General features: G+C 36.1%; 1 protein-coding gene across 35 annotated transcripts in view; it reads left to right on the top strand.

Annotated features, from left to right (window-relative positions):
• Nucleotides 1-2,818: 2,818 nt before the first annotated feature.
• Nucleotides 2,819-25,944, top strand: part of PALS2 (protein associated with LIN7 2, MAGUK p55 family member) — a 240,270-nt gene continuing 217,144 nt past the window's right edge. For 2 of the 35 annotated variants that reach the window (XM_087915326.1, XM_087915313.1), the window contains exons 1-4: nucleotides 3,127-3,402; nucleotides 10,502-10,615; nucleotides 14,330-14,489; nucleotides 25,679-25,800. In XM_087915326.1, coding sequence (XP_087771452.1) covers nucleotides 14,486-14,489; nucleotides 25,679-25,800 — 126 coding nt within the window. In that variant the 5' untranslated portion in view covers nucleotides 3,127-3,402; nucleotides 10,502-10,615; nucleotides 14,330-14,485. Of the gene's footprint in view, nucleotides 2,992-3,122; nucleotides 3,707-4,002; nucleotides 4,118-10,501; nucleotides 10,616-11,344; nucleotides 11,472-14,329; nucleotides 14,490-21,879; nucleotides 25,801-25,944 lie in introns of those variants that run through there. The other 33 variants (XM_087915325.1, XM_087915312.1, XM_087915310.1 and 30 more) reach the window with 28 other exon arrangements.

Below are 25,944 nucleotides of genomic sequence, written 5' to 3' on the forward strand. Positions count from 1 at the left end.
TAATAAGGAAAAAAAAACACTGAAGCACACTGAACTCAAGAAGATTAGAAGCGACTAACCATGAGAATGAAGTCCAAACACAGAGAGGAAATACCATCAAAGCAATTAACACCTGACTAATTCCAGCTATTATACACATAGCTGGAATAGTGGACTGCACTCAAGCAGAACTACAAGCTCTGGATAGAAAGATCAGAAAAGTAATGACAATGAATTATGTCTTTCATCCACATGATAATGTTGATAGACTCTACTTACTGGGGACTGTAGGCAGGCCTGTTACAAGCACACCAGACAGTTGAAGAAGAAAAGAAAGGCATTGCAAGAATATCTAAGGACAATAGTACTGAAGTTACCATACCATGAAACTTACTGAATACCAAATAGACCTAAGTGGCCTATAAAGAAGACCAAATGAAGAAAACAAAAGATACAAGGCAAGGCAAGTACAAGGCAAGTACATTTAAAAAAAACATGCAACCTAGATAACAACAATACCTAGCAATGACTAAGAGCAGAAAAATTGAATAATCAGAAAGAAGGACTAATTTTGGCTCTGCAAGCCCAAGCCTTAAGAAGAAATATATTATCACCACCAGTCAATTGCAAAAGGCGGTATGGAACAGATTAACATCCTGTGACTTTTAACATTAGTAAACAACATCTGCTTATTCCATGTTCTTGGGAAAGATTCAATTAAAAGACAAAATTCCAAATTCAATCTAAATATCTGGCTAACTGTGTGACTATATTGCCTATTCATGTACTTGGGAAGGACTTGATAAATAGGCAAAAATGCCAAATTCAACCTAAATATCTGGCTGACCATGCAACAAACTATAGTTAATACATTAAACTTGTGTGCCAACCAACATTCAGTGACTTTGGGCAGCTTACAAGTAACAAATGAATTACAATAAAATATAAAAAATAAAGGGAAAAACTTTGAATAAAATGACGGGTTTTACATTTCCTCATCAAAGGGTGAAAAGCCAGATTTTTCTAATTAGAAAAGTAGAGGCAATCCAGATCTTGGTATGAACCTTGTCTTTTATTAAGTATTTTATTAACTAATAATTTTATTTATAAATAAAAGACTATACTTTATGAAAGCCAGAGAGGTATGATACTTAAGGTAGTAGGTTAGGCCTGGAGACACCTAGTTTTAAGTGTATCTTCAATCATGCAGAGTCATTGGATGATTGCCTTACCAGGCTGTTATTATGGATATGAAATGAAGGGAGATTCCATGTAAGCTTCCTTGAACTCCTGGGGAAAAAGTGACATGTAAATCAAACAAATAAGTAAATCAATCAGTCAAACCAGAATCTTGGATAATGTTAAAGGAAATGCTCTTTTAAAGTACTGATACGATTTATATATTGTTATATGACATTATGTCAAACTAATGATTTTTACTACAGTGGAATCAACACAGTACTATAAATAACAACTCCAGGACACAATGCTAATAAGCTGTTGTAAACAGGGTACTGTTTTTACCCTATCATTCTGTTCCTTAGGAGCCTTATCTTGTGTACACGTTGTAGAAAAGAACTACTGAACCCATGTGCAATATACAGATTAAGTATAGATTTTAAAAAGGAGCAACCGAGTATTTCCTTTACACTGCGGTACTGTAGAAAACATGTGATGCCGCGAGGGTGTAGATTTTGTTTGATATGCTAAACTACTTGTCAAATTACTTGAAGCAGCACTTGTTTTATTATCAGCCTGCTCTTACTTTTAAGACTAAGAAAACAGGGCCTCATGACTCTGAAATAGATTGCTATTTGTGTGTAACCATTGCAAACCTTAAGAAAATCAGGAAGGCCTATATATTTTTGTCAGCTTTTTCCTCAGGTATATATCTTACTATACTGGTTTTGAATTTGGTTTATCAGAATATACTATAAGGGTTATTGGGCCTGAATGGTTCACTGTCATGAATGGCATCTATTAACTTTAATTAGTTGTTTCATTATTAGGAACATTAAAAAAAAGCAATTTAGAAATATTTTTAAAACCTACAAAAGGATCAGTACAATCTTTTTTATAACCAATGGCTAGATATAAGATTAATGTATGTTTTAGTGGAAATCCTATTCAGAAAACAGCAATGAACAGGAATGGGAAAAAGCATTGTATTCTGGGAGTAACAAAAATAGACTTTACTTAGTTAAAGCATGTCAGAGCTAATCAATAAACAAGTAGTAAGAGTGTATAACTATATTAAAATTTTAAAAAGTGGGTTGCTATTTCCATTTTATAAATCCTTACTCCACCTCAGCTTTGATGAGCTTAGAGGTTCACTATTTACAAACTTCCATCCTGAGAATCAAAGCTCAAATGTACATAAATAAATCATGTCAACCTTTCCCCTATTTAACTGTGTTCATAAATGCATTCTCTGATTCAAAACTTTTTTTTTTGAGTCCCACTCCTGAAATTGTGGATTTCTGAAATAATCAGCCCAAGCATCTGAATATGTAAACCACCACAGGTAAATTTATGTGAATTTACTGCTAAATGCAGCTAATGGGGCTGGGATATTTTTTTAAAAAAACTTCAATCTCCAAGGACAAAACAGAGTTTTTAGTTCAGAAAGGAAGTGTATGTGTGTGTGGCGGGGAGGGATTAATTGAGCTGAATTCATTCAGATTTATTTCGAACTATTTCAATTCGAGCGGTGCCCTGTATAATATCCACACTTGAAAGTAAAAAAAATCTTCCAATAGGGGTTTACTTCCTTATTTAGTTAACAATACTCCTAAGCACGCCTACCCAGAAGTAAGCGTTCGCCAATTTAATCGGACTTATTTCAGAATAAGTACGAATAGTATTACATCCTTAATTTTGCACTCTTGTTTTGTCCAATATTGACACACAATCGTATGTGGCCTTGACGTCGCTTGGTTTTCATCCTCGTTAGATTCAAGTCCGCACAATGCAGGCGACAGAAGATCTCCGGGACAAAAGACAAATGCACATGTGAGTCCCCCACCTTTTTTTTTTGACTTGGCATGAATGGCGAAACTGGCGTCCTCAGGCCAATAAGGTGGGACCAACCGCAAGCCCAGTCATAAGGCAGCGAAAGAGTTAAAGGGGGTGGGGCCTACTTCGCGCGCTCCCGCCCGATCAACTAGACTAGAGAAGCTTTCGCGCGCTCTTTGCCTAGGCAGCAGCAGGAGTAGGACGGGCTACTGCGCGCGCAAAAGAGTCCGACTGGCGGGTACCCGTTCCACCGTGTGCGCCTCTCGACGGGCAGAAAGGGTTGCGGGGGCGCGCTGCCGGGAGTTTTCGGGTCATTAGATGGGGCAGAGGCGGAGCGGCGGCGTCCACTGAAGAGAAGGAGGCTCTAGGTGCGCGTGCGAGTGAAAGGAGAGGCGAGCCAACCCACCGGTAACTGCCCACCTTCGTAGCTCTGGAAAGAGGCTTTTAGGGCAGGCGAGTGCCCCCTTTTTTCCTAGGTGGGGGTGGGTAGGAAGAGGGGGGGGTGGCAGAAGGTCCTGTTGTGGCGCACCCTGTGTGACTGCCGAGTCTCTGTGTATGGAAGAGGGCGGAGAAGAACCGAGCAAGGCTCTTGTGGGACGGGAACTGGTTCCCGGCGAGGAGCCTACCCCGTGACTCGCTTTAGCCTGCCTCGGAGCGAAACTGGTGGCGGCCTCTTTGGGCGTTTTATGGTAGGGGATTAAGGCTCGTGCAGGTATTTTACTCGTGGCTCGTAATGGGGCATTTTGCCGCTTTCCCCACCTCTTCCGTGTCCCTTCTCCTCCCAACTCTGGGCTTGTTTTTTTCTTGCCCCGGATTATCCCCAATGGGAGATAATCTTTGTTTCCCGCTCGGGATTATCCCCTCGACCTCTGCGGGATTATTCTTCTTTCTCCCCGCCTCTTTTCGCAAAATTTAGGGGCGGTGCGCGAATATATCACCCACTCCCCTTTCCTTCAGCGATTATTGCGAGCTCTCTCCCCAAAATAGGTGTCCGCCTTTCCATTTCAGATGAAAAACACATATTCTGGTTCTTATATCCGCTCCCTTTCCTTGTTGCCTGTAGCTGCAATCCGCATTCAACTGAGTAAGGAAAAAAAGGTGGCGGATCTGATTGAAGAGCTGGGTAGGTTGTAATTGCCACGGTGGTGCTGTCACCTCGCTACATTTGGAGCTGGGAGGGCGGGAGGCAGGACAAGCGCAAGGATTGTCCTCGGGAAGGGCGATTTTCTGGGGGAGAAGATAGGTAAGTGTTGAAGTCTGCCAAATGCAGGGAAATCCTACATCCCGCTTCACCCATGGTTGTAAAATAGCAGTTTGGACTGCTAGAAGCCAAATGAACAAGGAATCACACAATGTTCTTTGGCATCATGATTTTTAGGTGTATTCACGTCCATTGTTATGACACTATCAAGCCTACCTCTTTATTTTTGCATTCAAACTCTACAGACGTCTTGGCGCTTTCTGCGTCAGAATAATTGAGAGAGTTTACTGAAACAACCTGTGAATGAAAGACTGCATGGATGTCATTTGTTGTTAATAGGGGTCAGTCCTGAATAGAATGGACTGTACTTTATGGCTTCCAGCCAACTGGTCATGGCTATTGCTGAAGGGGGGACATTGTTTCAATTATTGCTGTGACGACAGAGTGTATATAGCATAATAACATATAACTCATGATAGAGCAAGTGGTAGTAATCTGCTAGTGTTACCAACATCATTTTGCTTTCACCTTTTCATGCTGCTACTGCAGAGTTTGTAATCAATCCTGCAGTACAGAGTCACATCCATCAATTAAAGTTCGTTTTATTTGACTTTGGGAAGAGAGAGGCCTTAGGCAACTATAAATAGACCTTTGGACTGGGCTGTAATCAGTAGAGAAAGACAAGTAAATTCTAGTAATACTGTATCTGAATTGCAAGTATCTTGCAGGGATGACTGTCACAATGTTGACACAATCTTGACTCCTGGCTTGGGTGCACCTTATAAGTGATTTTAAAGGACAAGCTATTATTTAGCAATTTCTCTGTGGAAATGTCTCTGTTAAAATGCTTTTTCGAGAACTATAACCAGTTTTGGGAATTACAGATAGGATCAAATTTTGAATTTAGTACATTCGAAGTCTTGAACAAAGCATATAAATAAGAGAAACTCTAGAATATGCAGTACATACTGCAGCCATCTGTTCATTTTTCATCTCTTGTTTACAACTTGTGGGCTTTTCAGAATTATCTATGTGAACTCTTTACAGCAGAAAGATTTTGTGCCTTGATTCATAATGGAGATAACATTATACTTTATTAAGTTATTCTTTGTATTCGTAGTAAAATATTTTGCTCCTTAATATCAAATTTGACATTTTAGTGTTATGTGTGGATTTTCAACTAGAATTGTAGCTAGGACTATGAATGATAGTCCTAGTACTTAACATAAAGATTGATGGAACTTTGAAGGAATTGACTTGGTTGTGTGCATTAATTTGCAATTATAAAAATTTTAGATGCCAAAAATTCTCATGCATTTTGCAAAAAAATTAGAAGTTTTTTTTTCCTGTATTGATAATGTGTTGATTTTGTGTTTTCATTAATGTCCTCTTTCTTTTCACTAAAAGGAATGACTGTGTGGAAGAAATAGCTTGTTAGTCTTACTTGTTAGCCCTAAGCCTCTGGAACTTTTGCCAATGGACTGCAGTGTTAGATGTGCAATTATGCAAGAGATTTAACACTATTTTAAGGTGTGGGGTTTTTGGAAATAGTTTTTTGGAATCTTTATGAAATAGAAAGTATCTGTTCTTAAGTACTATGGCCATGAAAGGACAAATAGAAAATGGCTCAGTTTCATTAAGAAGCTAGTTATATGTAGAAAGAAATCAGATTTTCCATCATGCAATTATGGCTAATGTTTAGAATCCACCGTTATATTTGGATAATTAAATTGTTTACAAATGAATAGTTCCCAACACATTGTTAATATGCAGCTGTTCATTGCTACCAAAAAGCAAGGGTTATAGGGGGAAGGAAAAATATGTATGAATATAAGGGATAGTGTACACATATTCAAATAATTTTCTTGACAACTGTATGGAAGTCACTTACCATTCTTCCATATAGACACCTCTGATTTTAAAAAGTTAAATGCCTGGTTAATATTTTGATAGGAAATCATCAGTAAGTCCCAATATACAGACTAGATTGTAAAGTTGTAAAAATTTCTGAAAAGTAATGGTAATCCATTTGTGCCCCAAAATTGCATGATTGCTCTCATGACAGACATCACCAGAAATCAAACTCAAAGGACACTAATAAACACTAACCGTACAAACATTTATTTAGTAACAATTCAAATTTACAGCAGCACTGAAAAAAATATTCAAAACTGGCCCTTCTATTTAGAACCATTACATTTTTACCCATAGTAAAAATCCAGGTGCTTGACAACTGGCATCTATTTATGATGGTTGCAGTGTCCTGGTGTCATATGATCATCATTTGCAACCTTCCAAGCTGGCTTCTGATAAAGTCAATGTGGGAAGCTGGAATTGCTTAACAACCATGTAATTCACTTGACAATTGTGGTAATTTACTTAACAACCATGATAAATGGTTGTAAAAGTGAATGTGACTCACTTAACAAATATTTTGCTTAGCAGTCGAAACTTTGGTCCCAGTTGTGTTCATAAGTCAAGGAATACCTGTAGATACATCAATTCTAGTTGTTAATTTCTCTGGCCTTGATTTGCCATATACAGAGACATCTGGGGAAAGGGCCAGCAAACATAAAAATGGTGGTACAACATGGTGATCAAATCTTTGCCCTTTTTAGATATCTATTGCAGTAGTGATATTCGACAGTTTAGGCCCAGTTCTGGCGAGCCGGTAGCAGCGATGAGAGAACTGGTTCGGTCTCCGCTGCTCTGCTATTGGACCCATCTGCCTGCCAGGCTTCCATACTCACTTTTATATCTGCTGAATTTGACACGCAGCTGCTTTGTGCTTCAATAGTGCTGCGTGGCAGCTGTTGAAGCGACCGGGTTCGTACAGGCTTGCAGGAGGTGAGTTAGAACACCTCTGCGCCTGCGCAAAGTGTATGTTTGGCACACGCATGCACAGAAAGTCACGTGCATGCCGACCAAGCCACGCCCGGCAAAAATATTTGAATCCCACCACTGATCTATTGCACACATATTAAAAAGGGCAGGGGTTGCATGCCTTATCTCACCCACAATTTTAGACTCAATTGGCTTTCTTCTATATATACACTTGACTTCATGTCTGCTTTTACATTGTAATTCTGTCCTTTATATCAGGGGTCTCCAACCTTGGCAACTTTAAGACTTGTGGACTTCAACTCCCAGGGTCCCTCAGCCAGCTTTGCTGGTTTATATGATGTCATATATGAATAGGGGAATATGGTATTTCTTTTGAGAGCCTTTCATGAGTTGCTATTAGGAAGGAGCATATGAGAAAAAGGAGTTGCTTTCCCGATCCCCTTCTTGATGTCGTGCTTACAGAAATGAATGTGAGCAGAGACTGGCATCATTGTATGGGTAGTCTTCAATGAACAATGGTAATTGGGACAAGGAATTTCTAAGCAACACAGTCATATAGTGCAATGTCGCATGAGTATTCTGACTTACAACAGTTGCAGTCATTAGACAAGCCCCATGTGGTTATTAGGGGCAACACCACATGATTGCCACTTGTAATCTTCTGCCTGCTTCTCCATTGATTTTATTTGTTGAAAGCTAGTAGTAAAGATTACAGATTACAGACAAATAGCGGAATAACAGAATTTGAAGGGACCATGTAGGCCTTCTAGTCCAACCCGCTTGCTCAGGCAGGAAATCCTGTAACATTTCAGACAAATGGCATCCAATTTCTTCTTAATAGCAAATGGTGAAATGCATTGGAATTGCAAGCCAGTTACTAAGCTCCAAATAGCGATCACATAACTGTGGGAACACTGTGACAGTCATAATTTCAAGGATAAGTCTCCTTGTTCAAGATTGTAGTAACTAAACAGTTGTGCATGAATGATAGTTATTTGAAGATTACCAGTCTAGAGATTGGCATATTGGCATTGTAAGTAACAAATAATGCCATTGTGATACTTTTATTAGTGCTATTCTTCTACAAATCTACAGTTATATCCCTGGTAGTATAGTGGTATCTAGGTACTCATTATTAATTAATTCCAGGAAGTGCAATGAGTATCAAAAACAATGAGTATTAGACAAATTTTTCCCATAAGGAATAATGTTGTGAGTCACAGGAGAGCTGACACCAACAAGTTCTAACTTATGTGTTGAGTACCAAACAAATGATGATTGCTGGGACAAAATTTTTATACCAAAACCTGTTGAGTACCAAATTCAATGAGTTTCAAAGCAATTGAGTTCCAACATACAACTGTATATACCAATGTTTGGTTCTATATTTCAGTTTTTCAACATTTTAAAAATATAGTTACTTAGTCTGATTACTTCAGATTTGTGAATTTTGTGCAGATATGCTAACATATTAATAAAATCTATGGATCTTGAAGATGTTGCAGTAAGCTGCTAGTGTTAATAAAATAAATCAATATTATAATTTTATAATTTATTTAAAAATAGCCTCATTAACAAATTTGTATCAATTCTAAATATATTAAATTGCAAACATTCATGATATGTTTAAACAATATCAAATGAGCAAACTTAAGAGAAAATCCTTAGATTAAGTGTTGGCTTAACATTTTTGTCTATCAAACATAAGATTATGATCTATAAATGAGCAATTTCCATTGTCTCTTGTTCATGAATTTCCCAAATAACTAACTATGGAGCGAAGAAGTATTCAAAAGTATATGGAGTATTTGGGGTCATGTGATCACCATTTGCAATCTTCCCAGCTGTTTCCAATAAGCAAAGGAACTAGAAGAAGCTGGTTTTACATAACAAACATGGGATTCACTTAATAACTGCAATGATTCACTTAATCATGATAAAAATGATTGTAAAATTGTGCATGATCCACTTAACTGCTTTACTTAGCAACAGAAATTCTAGTCCCAACTCTAGTCATAAGTTGAGGACTTTCTGTACATGTGTTCATTTGTTTGCCTGTAAACCATCTATATAGGTCTAGGTTAGACTGCCTGCATTTAATTTAAAGCAATTGTATAGCCATCCTAGTCAAGGTGAAGTAGATAATCCATATTACTTAGTACCTGTGTTTATAAGAATATTGTCTGATAATTTGGCATAGTTGGATTGGAAAAAACTATCAAAGTTCTGTAAATAGTGAATAGAAACAATAAATGATTGCAAGAAACAGTTTATCTGAGATAACTTTTCTTCCAAAGGATTGTAGCAAAGTTTGAGCAGCAAACTGGTTATTCACTGTTTAAAACAAAGATTTCCCAAAGCTTGTTAAGGAAATAAAGTATATTCTATTGCCATATAGAAAATGTTGATGTAGGAGAAGGGCAGGAAGAGCTAAGGGAGCAGAGTTAAGTGCAATTAACTCTACATAGCATGGGAGAATTTCCAATGAACAGTGTCTGTTCCTTTAAAACAAAACAATTGGAAATTGGCAGGTGGTGCTTTATGTCCAGGACTTAAGTCCTTAGGTCTTTTTAGTTATGCTAGTGAATTGTGTTCACATTGCTTGGTTGCCACATATTTTAAATTTTGTGATGTGTACAATTACATTTTAACTGTTTGCTGCCCAAAGTCACTTTTTGAGATAAGTGACCATATAAATTGGATAAATAAATAAATCTCAAAATTTGCTTCATCACAGTGCATTCACATAACACAATAAGCCAGAAAAACTATGGCTAGTGGTTTCAGAACATAGGAATAGATATGATCTGTATATTATTTATTAATAATTAAGAAACTAGCTTGTCATTTGGTGGAATGGGAAATAAAATACAAATAGAGATTATGTTATTCTATTTTTCTGATTGAAATAATTTTACCAATTTTCAGGTTTATGTACTTAGCAATCTTTGGATGAATTTTTACATCCAGTGGTAAGTCTGGGAGTATAATTTTGTACAAATTCTCCCTTTCATTATTTTCTGTGTCTGCTACAAAGAGCAAATTAGCACTCATGAACTGCTTTGGTAAGTATTTGCAAAGCAGACTAAAGGAGTTTGAAAAAGCTGCAATGATGTATAGTATGGCTATGTTCCATTTCTATTTTCTTCTTCATTATTATTTCTTCCTCATTATTATTTGATATAACCTACTTTTTTAATAAAGAAGTTATTTCTACAAAGCATAGAAAGAGTAAGTGCATGTAATTTCAAAAACATAACATGATAAAAAAACTATTGTAAAAGCTTTAGATTTTATTATGTGTGATATAATAAGGATGTGTAGATCAGTAAACATCATGACTGTTCCATTATGAAACAGGTTAATCTATTGATTCATTGTATGTTTCTTAATTATATGCTAGTGTATGTTTCTATTCTTCCAATTGTGAATTATTTTTCCTCATTTTTTGCATGCTCACAGCTGCCATGTTTTGCATTGTTTCCATCTGCCTACCAACATGGAAATAAAGTACTGTTTTGCCATTCAAATCATTGGGGCTTCAGCTACATCCACTATTTTAAACTACCAGATAATGTAAGACCCAAGCACAAAGCAGCAAAATCCAGTCGAGTCTAATCCTTTATTTGCTTATACCTAATGGACAGAACTTTTACAAACTGCATCTATAACTTTCTAGCCTACTAGGTCCATCTTGAGAAATTCTAGGGTGTGGCTAGCCCAAACCTCTTAATTTGGATACCCCTCCCCCAGGACAGTTCTATGTTGGCAAATCTCCCCCCCCCCCAACTGCTTCTCCAGGTGCACATTCCATCATATTTAATTTCTCTAAGCTTGAGAAGGATCAAAATACTCTTGCATAGGCATCATCACATGGTCATACAGGAACTGGAACAGAAAGAACCTGTCCTCTGTCGTCCCCGTCCCTCCCCCGCTGCCGCCACTGCCACCCCTTTGCTCCTTTCCTCTTTTCAAAGTATTTCGCCAACACAATAGTTCAGTGATCCAACTTATTGCTAGGTTAGGAATATAATATGTCATTTAAAATGGTGTATACATAGTTGTAGTCTCAAGTTAGATATCTGTAGTCAAGATCAAGGCTTTTCATAACCACTTCATAAGCGCCAGGCACAACATAGGAGAACAAACACATCAGGACTGGATTTAGCAGGCCACCTGCATTTAAAAGACACAGGACACTGTTGAAGACAGCAAAGTCCACATTTTGCACAGAGAGAACTACTGGGTTGAAAGAGGGGTTAAAGAAGCCATCTATGACAAAATTTAACATCCCTGTCTCAACAGACAGGGCGGGATACTACTGTACATCATCTATCTCCAGTCTACAACACAGTCCTTTCAACAGTTCCAATAAGGCTCCACACCCATTTGCACCACTGAGGTGACCCTGAGGACACAGATAAACCTCCAGGTGATCTTAAAAGAATGCAAATGACCAGCTATCTTCCAGGAGTATAAATCCTTCAATCCCCACCATCCAGCCAGAGCTGAAGAAGCTGCTTAGATGAGAAGTGAAATGTCTTCAAAGAAAAAACCAGAAAGTTCAGTTGCCTGTTGAAAAAGCACCTTTGGGTCTAGGACCCTAAATAAGGGTGAACAAAAAATATGAATTATCAGATGACTAATCAAGCAAATGATTAAATTAAAAAGAAAGCTTGAAATAGAATTGGGAAACAATCCCAATCTATTTTATATAATGAAGGATTTTGTATCCTAAGCCTAAATGCTATTATGAAAAGTAAATCTCAGAGCTTCTAGTAGAATTGCAGGTGTGAGTACTAGAAATTATGGTTGTAAATATTGTTGAATTTAGAAGAGAGATAAGTTTTTTTAATTTTCTTTTTTCAAGTAACACAGTAGAGAGTGCTGTTAATTGACCTTCGATAATAGCTTTATTATTACAATTATATGGCGTAGTAAGATAAGGTTGAAGGGCAGCTTATATAGGTTGCGCAATTCATCTGTATAATTAGATGTACACCTTCTCCATTAAGTTCTGGAATTCTGAATTGCTAAAATCTACATTTTAGCCCATATATCTCCCCCAATAAATGCAGCCAATTTTTCAAGTTTAGAGAAAGTAAAGGATACAATTCTATGTGAGGTCAAAAAATAAGTCCTGTCCATTTAAGTGAATTTGAACATGATTAAATGTATAGAATGTATTTTAAAACACTTAGAATTTCTAATAAGAGTTTACACATCATTGTATCTGTCTACATTATACTTTTTTTTACTTTTAAAGTCAGAACTGCTGGGATTTGGGGTTCAAACTTTAAAACTTGCCACTTATTTCAAGATTTGCAAAACTAACTGATGCAGCTAAGAGTGAGAAAATATTTGTCTTGGTATCTGTTTCTAAAAAATATTTGTCTTGGTATCTAACTGTTCATAGTTATCTTAGAATCAATTGTCAGTTTTAATAATAGTCAGCAAAGTCATTTGTTTAAAAGAATTTGGATTTATAAATATAGTGAAGACATCTTATTTTTAAAAGTATTTCTATTTTATTTTTTTCTTTAGTTGGTAATCCCATGAAACTTTAAAGAGTGTTGTGTCCATTTTAATTTGTGCTTTTTTGCATGTCTGAACTTTTAAGAAGAACTTTTAAAATTGGAGAGATTAGTTTTCTACATTCTTGTTTACAATCATTGGATAGAAGCTATCCTTTCACAGCAGCTTGGTAAAGACTTTTTTTATCCCCATGTAGTTATATAGACTGATAAGTGCTGCCCTTGAGTGATTCTAACCCATAACACTTTATGCCTCCATAGTGAGGTATAATGATATGAGGTTTAGATAGTAAAAGTTTCAACAATTATGCTGGAAGTCTTCAGAAAGCCTTGAAGATAATTTATAGGAAACTCTAAGCTATGATTTTTAAAACATAATTTCCTGATTATTCCCTGGTAGATTGATTTGCACATACTGCCAGATCATGAAGAAACCAGTTATATTACAATATACATTAAGTCAGAATTATTTGGAATATTCTCAAAATTTTAAAACTATGGCTTATATTTTCTAGAAGCTGATATATTTATACAAAATTCTACATAACGTATTATGTAGATTTACAATGAGTAATAATATTCTTCTTTTAATCAAAAAGTCCTAGGTTTACATAGCTTTCCAAAAAAAGAAAAACAGAATCAAACTCCGGAAAGTTGCTGCTATTCACTGAATAAATTATTATCTGAATTGATGAAACACTTTTTTGTAAGAATCATGAAATCTATTTACCTCTCTATTATAGGCACATTCATATAATTTCTGGTTGACTGTCTTGAGGCTGCAGTATTTGAATATTATGGGTGATCATAACATGTCCTAAAATAGATTGAAGCCTAGAGAAAATTCTGACCTGGGGGTAATTCTCAGGCTTCACATCTTGTGACAGAATAAAAACAAAATTGCCCATTTAGGGTGAGAATGCTGCTTAACAGAAGACTTAGTAAGTGTACTTGGATGACTACACTTACATAATGAGAATAACAGTACAGGTGGTATATGAGTAATAATCCTACAAAAGATTACTTTTCTGTGACATATTTTCTGAAGTATAGTAACAGCTTTTGTTGTATTACAAGATTTCATCCTACATTCTGCATCTGCTGAATTTTCTGTAGTAGCTTATGGAGATGAAAGATGTCATAATTACAATGGATTCTTAGCTATGATACCAAAGTCTTCCCTTCAAGAAAGTTATATATGTGACTGAACACAAAGCATTTTGCATTATTGTAGGATAATTATTAGGGACTGGATATGGCCAAATTTTAAACTAAATGATTAGGCTGCAATAGAATTATAACTAGATAACTTTGAAACCTTGGTGTAATCAACATCATTACTATTATTAATTGGAAGAGTTTGAGTGCTTATGTAGTAATATTTGTGAGATGATAATTTAAAATGACTACTGTTTTTATACTTTTTGATTGTGACTCTTAGCAATGTTGCATTATTGAAATATCTGCTCTATTTGAATGTGCCTCAAAATGTATCATTTCCTTAAAATTATAGAGCTACTAGCTTGAGGGAAAGCATGGAAAGTCAACTACAGGTAGTCCTTGCTTACTGACTGTCTTGTGCAGCAGCTGATCAAAGTTACAAAAGTGCTTAAAAAAAACCTGATGACCTATCCTCATATGTTCAGCAGTTGCAATGTAGTATGTACTCCAAATTGGATAACTGTTACTATCAACATATTGCATTGTATCTCCATTTATAGATTGTTGATTAAAACATCTTTATTCTTCCTTTAAGGGATCTATCCATGGAGCTCTCTTTTTGCCTTCTTCTGTAGAACATGCCCTGGGTGGAATATCTGAGAGATTGATGATTCCAGCACTTTATCAGGAGTGCAAGTTTATTCTGTTTTCTAGGCCTGGTTCTTAACATCTGGGGAGATATTTATTTTTAATGGGTAAGCTATCATGTGCCTTCTTCCATATTTGAAAGTTGATAAAAGGAACAGCTGTAGTTTGCCATTTGGAAATTCTTATAGTGCTTGTTTATATAATGCATACCTGTGATACTGTATTGGATACAATCAACATAAAATTTATGCCGCTAGAAAAGGAAGTTCTTCTGAAACCATGTAATTTTCTAGTTAATAGGTGTGGGCTATAAAAAATGTATTGCACCTATATCAGCAAAATTGCATTGATTTTTGCTGTAGCAAATTCAGGTTATTAGCACTGGTAGAAAATAAAAAGAAATGTTTCAAATGATGGAGAAAGGTATGTACAGGTAGTCTTCGACTTACAAGAGGTCATTTAGTGACCATTTGAAGTTGCAACAGCACCGAAAATAGTGACTTATTACCATTTTTCACACTTCTGACCATTGCAGCATCCCATGGTCATATGATTTACATTCAGATGCTTGAGAATTGATTCACATTTATGATGGTTGCAGTGTCCCAGGGTTATACGATCCTCTTTTGCAAGTTTCTAACAAGCAAAGTCAATGGGGAAGCCAGATTCACTTACAACTGTGTTACTAATTAAGAATTGCAGTGACTCACTTAGCAAATGTGGCAAGAAAAGTTGCAAAATGGGGCAAGACTCACTTAATAAATTTCTCACTTAGCGACATAAATTTGGGGGTCAATTGTGGTCGTAAGTTGAGGACTACCTGTACACAATTGGTTTCTCTTTTTACTTGTGGTGAACGACAATCTTTTAATCCCAGTGAATAATATCAGTTCACTTAATCTTTTACTCCCTTGACAAATTGAATTTTTCCATGAACAAGCCAATCTATCAATTTGCATTTTAAATCTCCTGCAAATAACAAAAAGGTGCTGGAGAGTGCCCCTCCCCCCCATCTACTTTCAGGATGCCAGAAGGGAGGGATGGAAGATCTCATGGGTCCTGATTATGATGTGTGGGCTCCTGTGCTATAAAATACAGGACAAATGTTTGATGGAATTCTGGACTTTAGCTAAGCCAAATCAATGCAATGTATTCCTAGTACCAGTATCTGCTATAAAAGTGCTATTTATTATTTATTTTAATAATTAGTGAATCCTCCAAGCAGGTGGGTTTCCAGATTTCTGGGGCTATTCTACCTGGAAATTCTGAAAGGCCAAGACCAAAGATCTAGGTAGGGAATGTTGGTGTTTGGAAATCCAATCATCTCTGGCTTTCCGGATGTTAACATCATATCAAGAAAACTGGCCAGACCATTCTACTCAGCCTAGGTTAAGAAGCACTGAAGAATAGAAAGAAACTCTGGCTTTTATTCTTGAACATAATTGAGTGCTAAATAAAATTATGGAACCTAAATTTGCTACATATTGAAAATATCCAATTCTTTCAATTAGTCGTCTTAGAGTTCCAGATTTTTGACAATTCTTCAAATGGTTTTTGTGGTAAATTATGAGAAAGCAAGAGGTTACATCATTTATCAATTTTTTTTTTGCCAGCTAACAAAAACAAAAGCTGAGGTTTCTCTCCCACCTATACCTTGCCATTAAATGGGTATTGTTTCCATTATGTATGTATTTACTTATTTATTTATATCCTGCCTTTATTATTTTTATCAATAACTCAAGATGGTAAACATATCCAACATCTCCTCCTCCTCCTATTTCCCCCTCAACAACAATCCTTAAGGTGAGTTGGGCTAAGAGAAAGTGACTGGCCCAAAGATACCCAGCTGGATTTCATGCCTAAAACAGGACTAATCAAATTGATATTGAAACTTACATTGAACTATGCATTCATATCACAGTCTAAAGATGTATTTGACTTATTACTATTTATTAATTTGTTTATTAATAAAATTTAAATATTCACCCATCTCATGAAAAGTGACCCTGGGCAGCATACAACAATCCAATAAAAAAGAAGTATAAAACAATCTAAAGCCATTATATAATATTTATTAAACAAATTTATATATTTGTCCATCTCATGGAAAGTCACTCTGGGTGGCATGCAAGAATCCAATAAAAGAGTAGAAGTATAAATCATATCTAAATACATTATATAATAATTATTTAAGCAGCATTAAACATACAGTATTTATTAATCAAATGTATTCGGCTGCCTTTCTCATAGAAAGTGACTTTTTTTTCCCCAAAGATTCCAAACAAGGGTTATTATTTGGCTATTGATTTTTATTTTTGGAATATGTTGTCAAGGTCAATAATCTGGCAGGATTAAAAAAATTAGACATAGGTACACCTTACAGGTACACCTTGTTTAATGATCACAATTGGCACTGGTAACTTGATTGTTAAGCAAAGAACTTGCTAAGCAAAACTGATTGTACAGTACTTATGAGCTTGCTTTAGATTTCCTTGGCTTTATAGACCCGCAAAGATGGTAAATGTAAGGGCCAGTCACAAGTTACTTTTTCATTTCTATTGAAACTGCAAATGGCTGCTAAACGAGTTAGTTGTTAAATGAGAATACCTGTATTTGTGATTTACCAAAATGAGAGAAAATACAAATATCCTCAACGTGTTTTTAAAACTACATTTAAAAAGTTCTGCATATCAACCACATTTTATCAAATTAATTGCTACAATATCTTGGAAGCTGATTATACTGATTATCACATTGAAGTACATTTGTCAAGTTGAGTGGATGTTAAATTAATATGGTTATTTACATTCCATGAATTTTAGATAAATATGGCTCATAACTGAAAAATTCAAGGGAGCCACAGGAAATACCAGAAGCAATAGGCTAGACTGACAATAGAAAAAACATCAAGAAAAGCAATGGTAAACAATTTCCATATTATTGTCAAGAAAAAAACATAGAATTTTGCTTCACTCAAGAAGAATTTGCTCAGTTCAACAGGATTTTGTTTAACTCAAAACAGCTTTTTAAGGAGTTCTTGTTTTTTTAGAGAGAGCAATAGTTGTTAATTGTTGTTAGTATAGTATGCTCTAGTGTCTTAATGGCATCAGGTTGAAATTATTTTTATTTCCTAGTTGGGAATAGCTGGTAATTATATCACAAATTTATACACACACATACAGATTTATAATAGGGCATTATTTAAAGAAAAAAATGAAGGATGTGAACATAATGATTTAGGATAGTACATAACTATAGTGGCATCTAGAAAGAGCCTTGGGAGATTGGCTAAAGAGACATTGCCAAGAAAATAATCAGATAACACACAGCTTAGCCCAGAACTGGATAGTGGGTGAGGTAAGAGGCTCAGAAGACACTGTTGGGAGAAAGGTTGGATTTTGAAGGAGATGGATGTGGGAGCATTGTACTATCAGACTTGAAAGCTTTTGTCAATGTAATTTTACAATAAAGCAGAATTAGCCAGCCACACCAACAGGCTGAAGAACAGTTTCTACCCGTGGGCTGTCAGACTTCTGACACAGACTTGCGAAGCTGGCACATTGTGCAACAAGGTCACAAAGTGTAATAAGATTGGGACTAGTTTAGGGACTTCTGTCTCACTGTGAGTTGTGTTGTGGGGGGTGCACAAAAAGGAGGCTCAGCCAATCTCATTGTACACTTGTTGTACTCTGACAATAAAAGTAATAATAATAATAATACAATAAAGTAGAATTAGCTTACCTTGTTGTGTTTCTTATCTAGTTAATCCCATGTGACTGACATCAATCTTGCAAGTCAAGCAACACCCCTCCCCAAGCACCTATGCCATCACTTATCTGACCATTCCTGTGGTATGTTTCTTTACCCAGTCTCACCAGGTCCTTCTGCATACTATTACAATAAGTCTGCATTGCAAACAAAGGGAGTGTGCCTTGTTTAAACAAAGTTAGAACTATGGTCTTAAAATTGTTCTGCAATATAAAGTGACAATTAAGGAATGAGTCCTCCAAAGCAAAAACTCATAATGACTTTTGAACCAGACTCTTAGTTATACACAACAGGGGAAGTTGAAATAACCACAGGAATTCTAGCCATCTTGACCTCAACTGTAACACTTAGCAAATGTAGAGTTTCAAGCTCTTCCACAGAATCCAAAGAGACATGTTGATGTCATTTGGGTAGTTCAAACTGAGTAGTGGAGAAAGAATGGAGTGGCTGAAGTTAAAACCTGGTATTTTACAAATTAGAATAAGAGAGAGATACAGCCTGGTAACCCCCTTCTTCAATGTTTTGAATTTCATGTCCTAAAATTCCTAACTATATGGCTAACAAGGGATTGTAGAAGATTCTTTGGATAGTTGAAGCCAGAATGAGGTTTTTATGAGGAAGAAATTGCAATATTTGCTCTGCTGTTGATTATACTGTTGCACTGTCTATTTGTTGAAATGCATCCTTTTAGTTGATTTTATGTATTATGGATTGCTCTCTATTCGTCCTCTTGGTGAATCTTTGAAAGTTAAAAAAATGAAGTACATCATGTAAATGTCAAGTTTGCCTATTGATAATATATATTGACTTCTGCATAAAGAAAAAGCTTAATTCCAGTATAACATAAGATTATGAAATCAATGTAAAAAAAATAGGCATTTTTGTAGGAACAAAGTGCAACTGGCATCATGGTTTCATCTCAGTGTATTTGAATTGGGATCAGACCAATAATAAAATCTGTTACAAGACAAAAATATGATTTGATTTCAGAATTATCCCTGATTTTCAGATTCAGTCCCTGGTATCTCCAGATAGAACAGGAGCAGAGCTGCTGACTGGTTTGACACTGCTAGATTAGGTGGGCCAAAAATCTGATTGTTAAATCCCAATATAGAGAATCACTTACTGATGGTCACATTTTATGAACAATTGTCATAATGCAAATAACTATATACATGGTTCAGTCATTTGTTTTGGAACAACTTTATTAAATTAAATAAAAATAACAGAAAAGGAGGGAAGGGAATAAAAAAAGGAAATAAAGAAAAAAGTGTCAAGAAAAAAAGTGGAAATTGATTTCTGACTTCAGTACAGACACAAATATATACTGTGTTTCCCCCCAAATAAGACCTTGTCTTATATTTTTTGCCACCAAAAAAGGTACCAGTTCTTATTTTCAGGGGAATGTCATCCACTGACTGACCTTACTTGTGCACATCACCCCGGCTTCCTTTTCACTGTCAGAGGCCTTCAGGAACCTCTTCTGCAGCCAGTAAGGTTTTTCCTGAAGGCTTCTGCAGCCTATAACAGATCTGGGTTGATCCTTCAGGAAAGCCTTGCCAGCCTTGCTGGTTGCAGAAGAAATGGGCCAGCAACACAGATGTCGGGGTATGTGAAGCCTGGCTACAATTGTCCAAATGTAAGTAATTCCACCCCCTTCATCTCTATCCTAGCTTAATTTTTACCCATTCACTCTGGAGTGTGTGGGATCTTAATTAGGGTTTATTTTGGGGGTAGGGCTTATATTGGGTGCATGTGTAAAAATCAAGCTAGGACTTACTTTCAGGGTAGGAGTATTTTCAGAGAAACAGGGTAGTACCTCTTATTCTAAATTAAAATAATATAAAAACAACATAAAATTATTCCATCAAATAACATTAAAATATATAATAAAACCCTCATACTCTAAATGTAAACATAAACTCAAAGTATAGGTTTAAACAATATAACTCTAATAAGAATAAACATACCCAATATTAATCATAACAAATATAATCATCGAGTCCTAAAATCAAATGTTCATGTTTTATTTTTCTCAAGCAAAAGATCCAAAAATGGTCTCCAAGCAGAAACAAAACTTTTTTTCTGAATCCTTGTTCTTCAACATTTTTATTCATGGCGACGTGAAGATTTATAAAGAATACAAAATTGTGTAATAATTCAAAAAAACAAAAATAAAATCCCAAACAATTTTGATACTTTCTGAAAATGGACTAAAAGTAACAATTAAATTTAGTATGGACAAATGAAACATTTACATAAGAAACTTAAATGCAGAGAGATGGGATGCATGGTATTTGACTATAGTAGGACATATGAAAAGGATCGTGGAATTGTAGTTGATCACAAACTAAATATGAACAAATGAAATATAACTTCAGAATTATCGGTTTAGTTTTGGGAAAGGGTTTAGATAAAGCTATACAGATGCAGAAAAGGGCAAAAAGGATGATCAAATATAAAGAAAAATTGAAACCACCAGCAATGTTTAGCCTTGAGAAGAGAGACAGAGTGGGAATAGTCAAGTTTGGTGTATTGGTTAAGGCACCACCAGACTAGAAATCAGACATTGTGAGTTCCAGTCCTATCTTATCCATGAAAATCAGCTGGATGACCTTGGGCCAGTCTCTCTTTGTCAGCTCAACTCAGGGTTGAGCTGTATTGGATATTTTCATTGCCTTGAACAAAATAATACAGGCAGGATTTAAATAAATAAATGGTTCCTTGATGCTCTGTGTTTGATTGTTTTCTTGCAGAACTTTCATAAATTATTTTTAAATTCATAAATAAATACAGATAGTGCTTGAGTTCTGACCATCCATTTAGTGACCATTTGAAGTTACAGCGGTGTTGAAAAAAATGATTTATGACTGTTTGTCACACATACAGTTGTTGCAGCATCCCCATGGTCCAGGGACCAAAATTCAGAGGTTTAGTAACTAGTTCATATTTATAATGGTTGCACTGTCCCAGGATCATGTGATCATCCATTGCAACTTTCTGACAAAGTCAATGGGGAAGCCAGATTCACTTAACAACCTTGTTTCTAACTTAACTGCAGCGATTTCACTTACCGTATTTCCCCATGTATAAGCCACCCCTTTTTTCCAAAATTTTCAAGCCCAAAAGTAGGGGGTGGCATATACAAAGCAGGTACACTTTTTATACGTGAAAATGCATAAAATAATAAAGTAGGAATAAACTGGTTTTCCAGCAGTATGCTATACTTTTTTGTAAAAATTGTACGTGATGATACGATTACGAGTGCGAGTACGCGATAGAAATGCACACGCTAGGCATCGGCCTGAATGCTTCGCTCCTACTCGCGTTCCGATGCGTAGATTGCTAGCGTCGCCGCGCCGCTTCGGCGCCATGACCGAAGTTGTAGATCTAGACGTCGAATTTTGTTTCTTTTGTAAATTTTCTTCCTTCATAACTTGTTTCTCTAATAAAATATTTTTTTCAAAACTTCACAGTCCAAAAATTGGGGGTGGCTTATACAAAGGGGGTGCTTATACATGGGGAAATACGGTAACAGTTGTGGCAAGAAAGGTTGTAAAATGGAGCAAAACTCATTTAACAATTGCCTTGCTTAGCAACACAAATTTAGCAAACACAATTATGGTCGTAAGTCGAGGACTACCTGTAAATATCATGGCATTCTTTAGCTTGAAAGAATGGTTACGTAGAAAAAGGTCAAGAATAATTTTCTTTCTTCTCTTGGTGCAGGTAACAGAAAGCTGGTTTTAAACAACAAGAAGGCAGCTACTGATATTCCGAGAAATTTTCTTTGGTTAAATATACAGGGTGGATTTCTCATCACTGGATGTGTTTAAGCAAAGGCTATAGAAGACCAATAGCTTAAATATTGTGGCTTGATTATCTGTTTATCCTAAAAATAAGTCTGCTAGCTTATTCAGCTGAGTTATGGAAATAAAAGTTTATTGCTTTAAGTGAACTTTGGAACAGTGAATTCTAGTTTACAGCCAATATAGTGTTATTACCCTGTAACAGTGTTTATCAACTTTGGGAACTTAAAGATGTGTGGACTTCAATTCCCAGAATTCCCCAAACAGCATAAGGTGACAGAAATTCTGAGATTTGAATTCCACACATTGTAAAAGTTCCCAAAGTCAAATATAACTTTTCCAGAAATCATTGATTTCTTTTCTCAACCTTGTGCTTTCCAGAAGGGTTTAATTGCAGTTCTTGAAATTTGCTGACAGTGTGGCCATCCACATAATATAGATCCTACTGTATTCAGATACATCTGGATAGAAGCAGATTATGAAAAAATACTAGTTTGGGGGTATATTTTCCACTGTGTGTGATCATCTATGTAATTATATGTTATAGCTTGTTGCAGCTTTTCTTTGCTTTTTTACATTAATACATGCAGATAATACTTTCCTTGTTACAAATAACGCTACTCTGAGTATTACAAAAATTTTCCCTAGTTTGCAGCATCTGACATCCAGGATAGTAAGCTTTAGGAAGCTTCTTTGTATATTATTCTGTTACCTCAGAGTTGTGAATAAATTTAGATATTGTACAAATGAATGTGAGAAATATTTTGCATGCATCTTTTTGAAGTGAGTTTGCCCCCAATTATTAAAACAGTTCTTAGTGCAATTTATTGGCTTTAATCTAGATAATGAACTTGAATTTCTTGTTACTACCTACACAGCTGCTAGCTCTTCATTTTTTTTATTAATAAAAGTGCATTATGTTCCTGAAATTTTAGTATGGTTGACAACAATCTTGGCTTATCAACTAAAGAAAAGAAATGCTGTCAGAATTCCTGAAAGCATAATGTAACTGTCAGTAGCCTCCCACACAAGCTTTTCAAAGAGAGCTTGTTTGCTAGAAGGAGTTGGGGATGCATTGATTGTAAAGTGTGGTTATAGCAATTTTTTTAAAAAAAGCTTTCATTGTATGATATATGTTTATTTTAAGAATGGTACCACATGTTTAAAATTTTCTACTTAGTAATATTTTTCTAGAAAATATTTTTCCCCTTTTAAGCAAGGACATACTAAAAATGTAGGTGTTAATGTTATTTAATGAAAGCTAGTGTGAAGATAATATGTAATGGTTCATGAGTTCTTGAAGCTCTGTTTTTGAAGTAGTCCTTACGGGCAATATTGTAGGATCTTTTTATTTTTAACAATCTTGTTATTTCCTCTTTGATGTACTTTGTCTTTTAAAAACGGTAATTAATTTTTCCTCTGATTGCCCCGTTCATTACAGAAAGCAAGCCTAGGGATGTATGCTATACTCAATTACTGTGTTTTGTCTCCAGTGATATCATAATTATTTTTAATCATTGTTAAAAATTAATGCTAGCATCAACGTACATTAATGCACATTAAATCATTATTGAGGATCAGTAACTACCATTCTGGCCCAGTGCTCCTGGCTTGACCTGTTTTTATACAAGCGTTTTTTATATGTGAGATGCTTTATTGCATTTACACATACCCGTGTTCCCCCAAAATAACACCGGCCTTATTTTCTTTTGGATCCCAAAATAAGCATTTTCAGGGCTTATTTTTTTAGGGCTTATTTTCAGAGGGTGTCTTATTTTTTTCCATGTAAAGCCCACTTCTCCTTCCTTGTGGTGAGGCAGGAGACCATGTGGCACCCCAGTGCCACTGTAAGATATAGGGGTGGAGCTGTGCCATATACTCCACACTCGCTTAACTCAGGCCCCTGCAGCCAGGCTAGCCATGCTTCAACACCTGCCTCACCTAGCAGCAGCGGCCCCATCTAACAGGATCCCATGTGGCCACCGGCCCACTTCTTCTGCTTGTTTGCAGCCACAACAGAGCAGGAGGCCAAGCATTTTGCCGATGCTGCAACCCTGAGGTGAGATGGGAGGCATGAGCAAGCAGAAGTGGGCCGGGCAAATGTCAGGGGGGTGACCTGGCTACAGGGGCCCTGAGGTAAGCCGGTGTGGGGTGTGTGAGACAGCTCCGCCTCGCCTCGAGACTGGCACTGCAAGCAACCAGATGGAATGGGAGACTATCCGGTTGTGCAGACTCTTAAGTAGGGCTTATTTGGGGGAAGTAGGGCTTATATAAAGCACACACATAAAACCATGCTATGTCTTATTTTTGAGATAGGTCTTATTTTCAAGGAAACGGATTACATACAAAATTAAATACACTTGAAAGATAAAATTAGTGTTATAGGTTGTCCTCCACTCCTGATTGCAATGGGGACTGGAATTTCAGTCATTATTGTGATGGTCGTAAGTCAAGGATCAGACCCAATTTTATGACTTTTTATGGCAATTATTAAGATAATCAAGATATCATTAATCTGAATCATATGATCATTAAATGAATCACAAGGTTGTAAGTTGGAACCTTACACCTATTGTAAGTTGGTTGTAAGTTGGAACCTATTCTCCTGAAAGGGTGGGGGTTTTTTCCCAGAAACCAGCAAAAAATACTAGAAATGGCCAAAAATATTACAAATCAAAGTTATATGACTACAGAATCTGCAAATTGGTCATAAATGTCAGTCAGTTTCCATAATGCAGTCATGGGACCATGGGAGGAGGATGCAACATTTTGCGATTTATGGGTTGTAAAGCACCTTTTCTGAGGCAATTATTATCTCCAAACAGTCACTACACGACTGGTCTTAAGTCAAAGACTACCTGTAGTTACTAGCGTTCTCCCACCCACCACCCCTGTTATATTCCAGTAATACACATTTGACCCAATAGTGTTGAAAGTAGAAACTGTGACTTGAGTAATGGAACTGTGGAATCTTATCTTAGCATGTAGATTTATACCCTAATGTAGGCTATTTATTTTTATAATATATATTTCAATATCTTTATTTTTCAATAAATTGTGGTTTATAAATGGACAGATAGATTGCTATGCATTGTTTGTCAGTTTTAAAGTATTATGTTCTTCTACATACTTAAACCGTTCCTAACTATCTAATGAGTATTTAACTCTGTCTAATGAGCAATGAATGGAAACTGCCAGGATTAACTTCTGATTTCTACAATCTTTCACATCCTGTAAGGAAGCTACCACAGTTTGATGTTTTTCTATCTCAAAAGTAGGTGAAGAAATGGATGAAAAGCCCCCGCCCATTCCCACTTTTATGACTGCTCAAGTATTCAACCCATATAAAGGTAGTCCTTGCTCAAGAACTACAATTGGGACCAGAAATTTCATTGCTAAACGATGCGGTCATTACATATAAACATCACTGCCATGGTCATGAGAAGACTGGTTATAAAGTAATTTTTTCAGGGGCATCATAAGTTTGGTTGCTAAACAGGACAATCATTAAGAAAACAGTACTTGTAAATTTGTTAGCTTTAAGGTAGTCAAAAGGTTTCTTTTGGTTGTTACAATGTTTCTCAAAACCAACATTAAAGGAGAAAATAATTGGTGCTTCGCCTTTAAATGGCTGGTCACTTTTATTGACAATTATTTTAATTATTTATATATTTACTATAATAAGTCTGAAGTGTTTTACCTGTATGTGTTCTTTTCAGTAGCAATGCAGCAAGTTTTGGATAATCTTACTGATTTACCCTCATCATCAGGAGCTGAAGAAATAGACCTTATTTTCTTGAAAGGAATTATGGAGAATCCTATTGTCAAATCACTTGCTAAGGTATGAAATATTTATTTTTGGCAGTTGATTTCCAAATGGGCAATGATCCTTTTCATGTACACTAACTAGCCCCTTGGCAATCCCTGCATCAAGTGAGGAGAATTGACTATGAAATGGTTTTAAAGGAGTGGGTAAGCTCTAGGG

The sequence above is a fragment of the Pseudonaja textilis genome, chromosome Z (genome assembly GCF_049901715.1).
Source record: "Pseudonaja textilis isolate UNSWEBS1 chromosome Z, rPseTex1.2, whole genome shotgun sequence".
NCBI classification, from domain to species: Eukaryota; Metazoa; Chordata; class Lepidosauria; order Squamata; family Elapidae; genus Pseudonaja; species Pseudonaja textilis.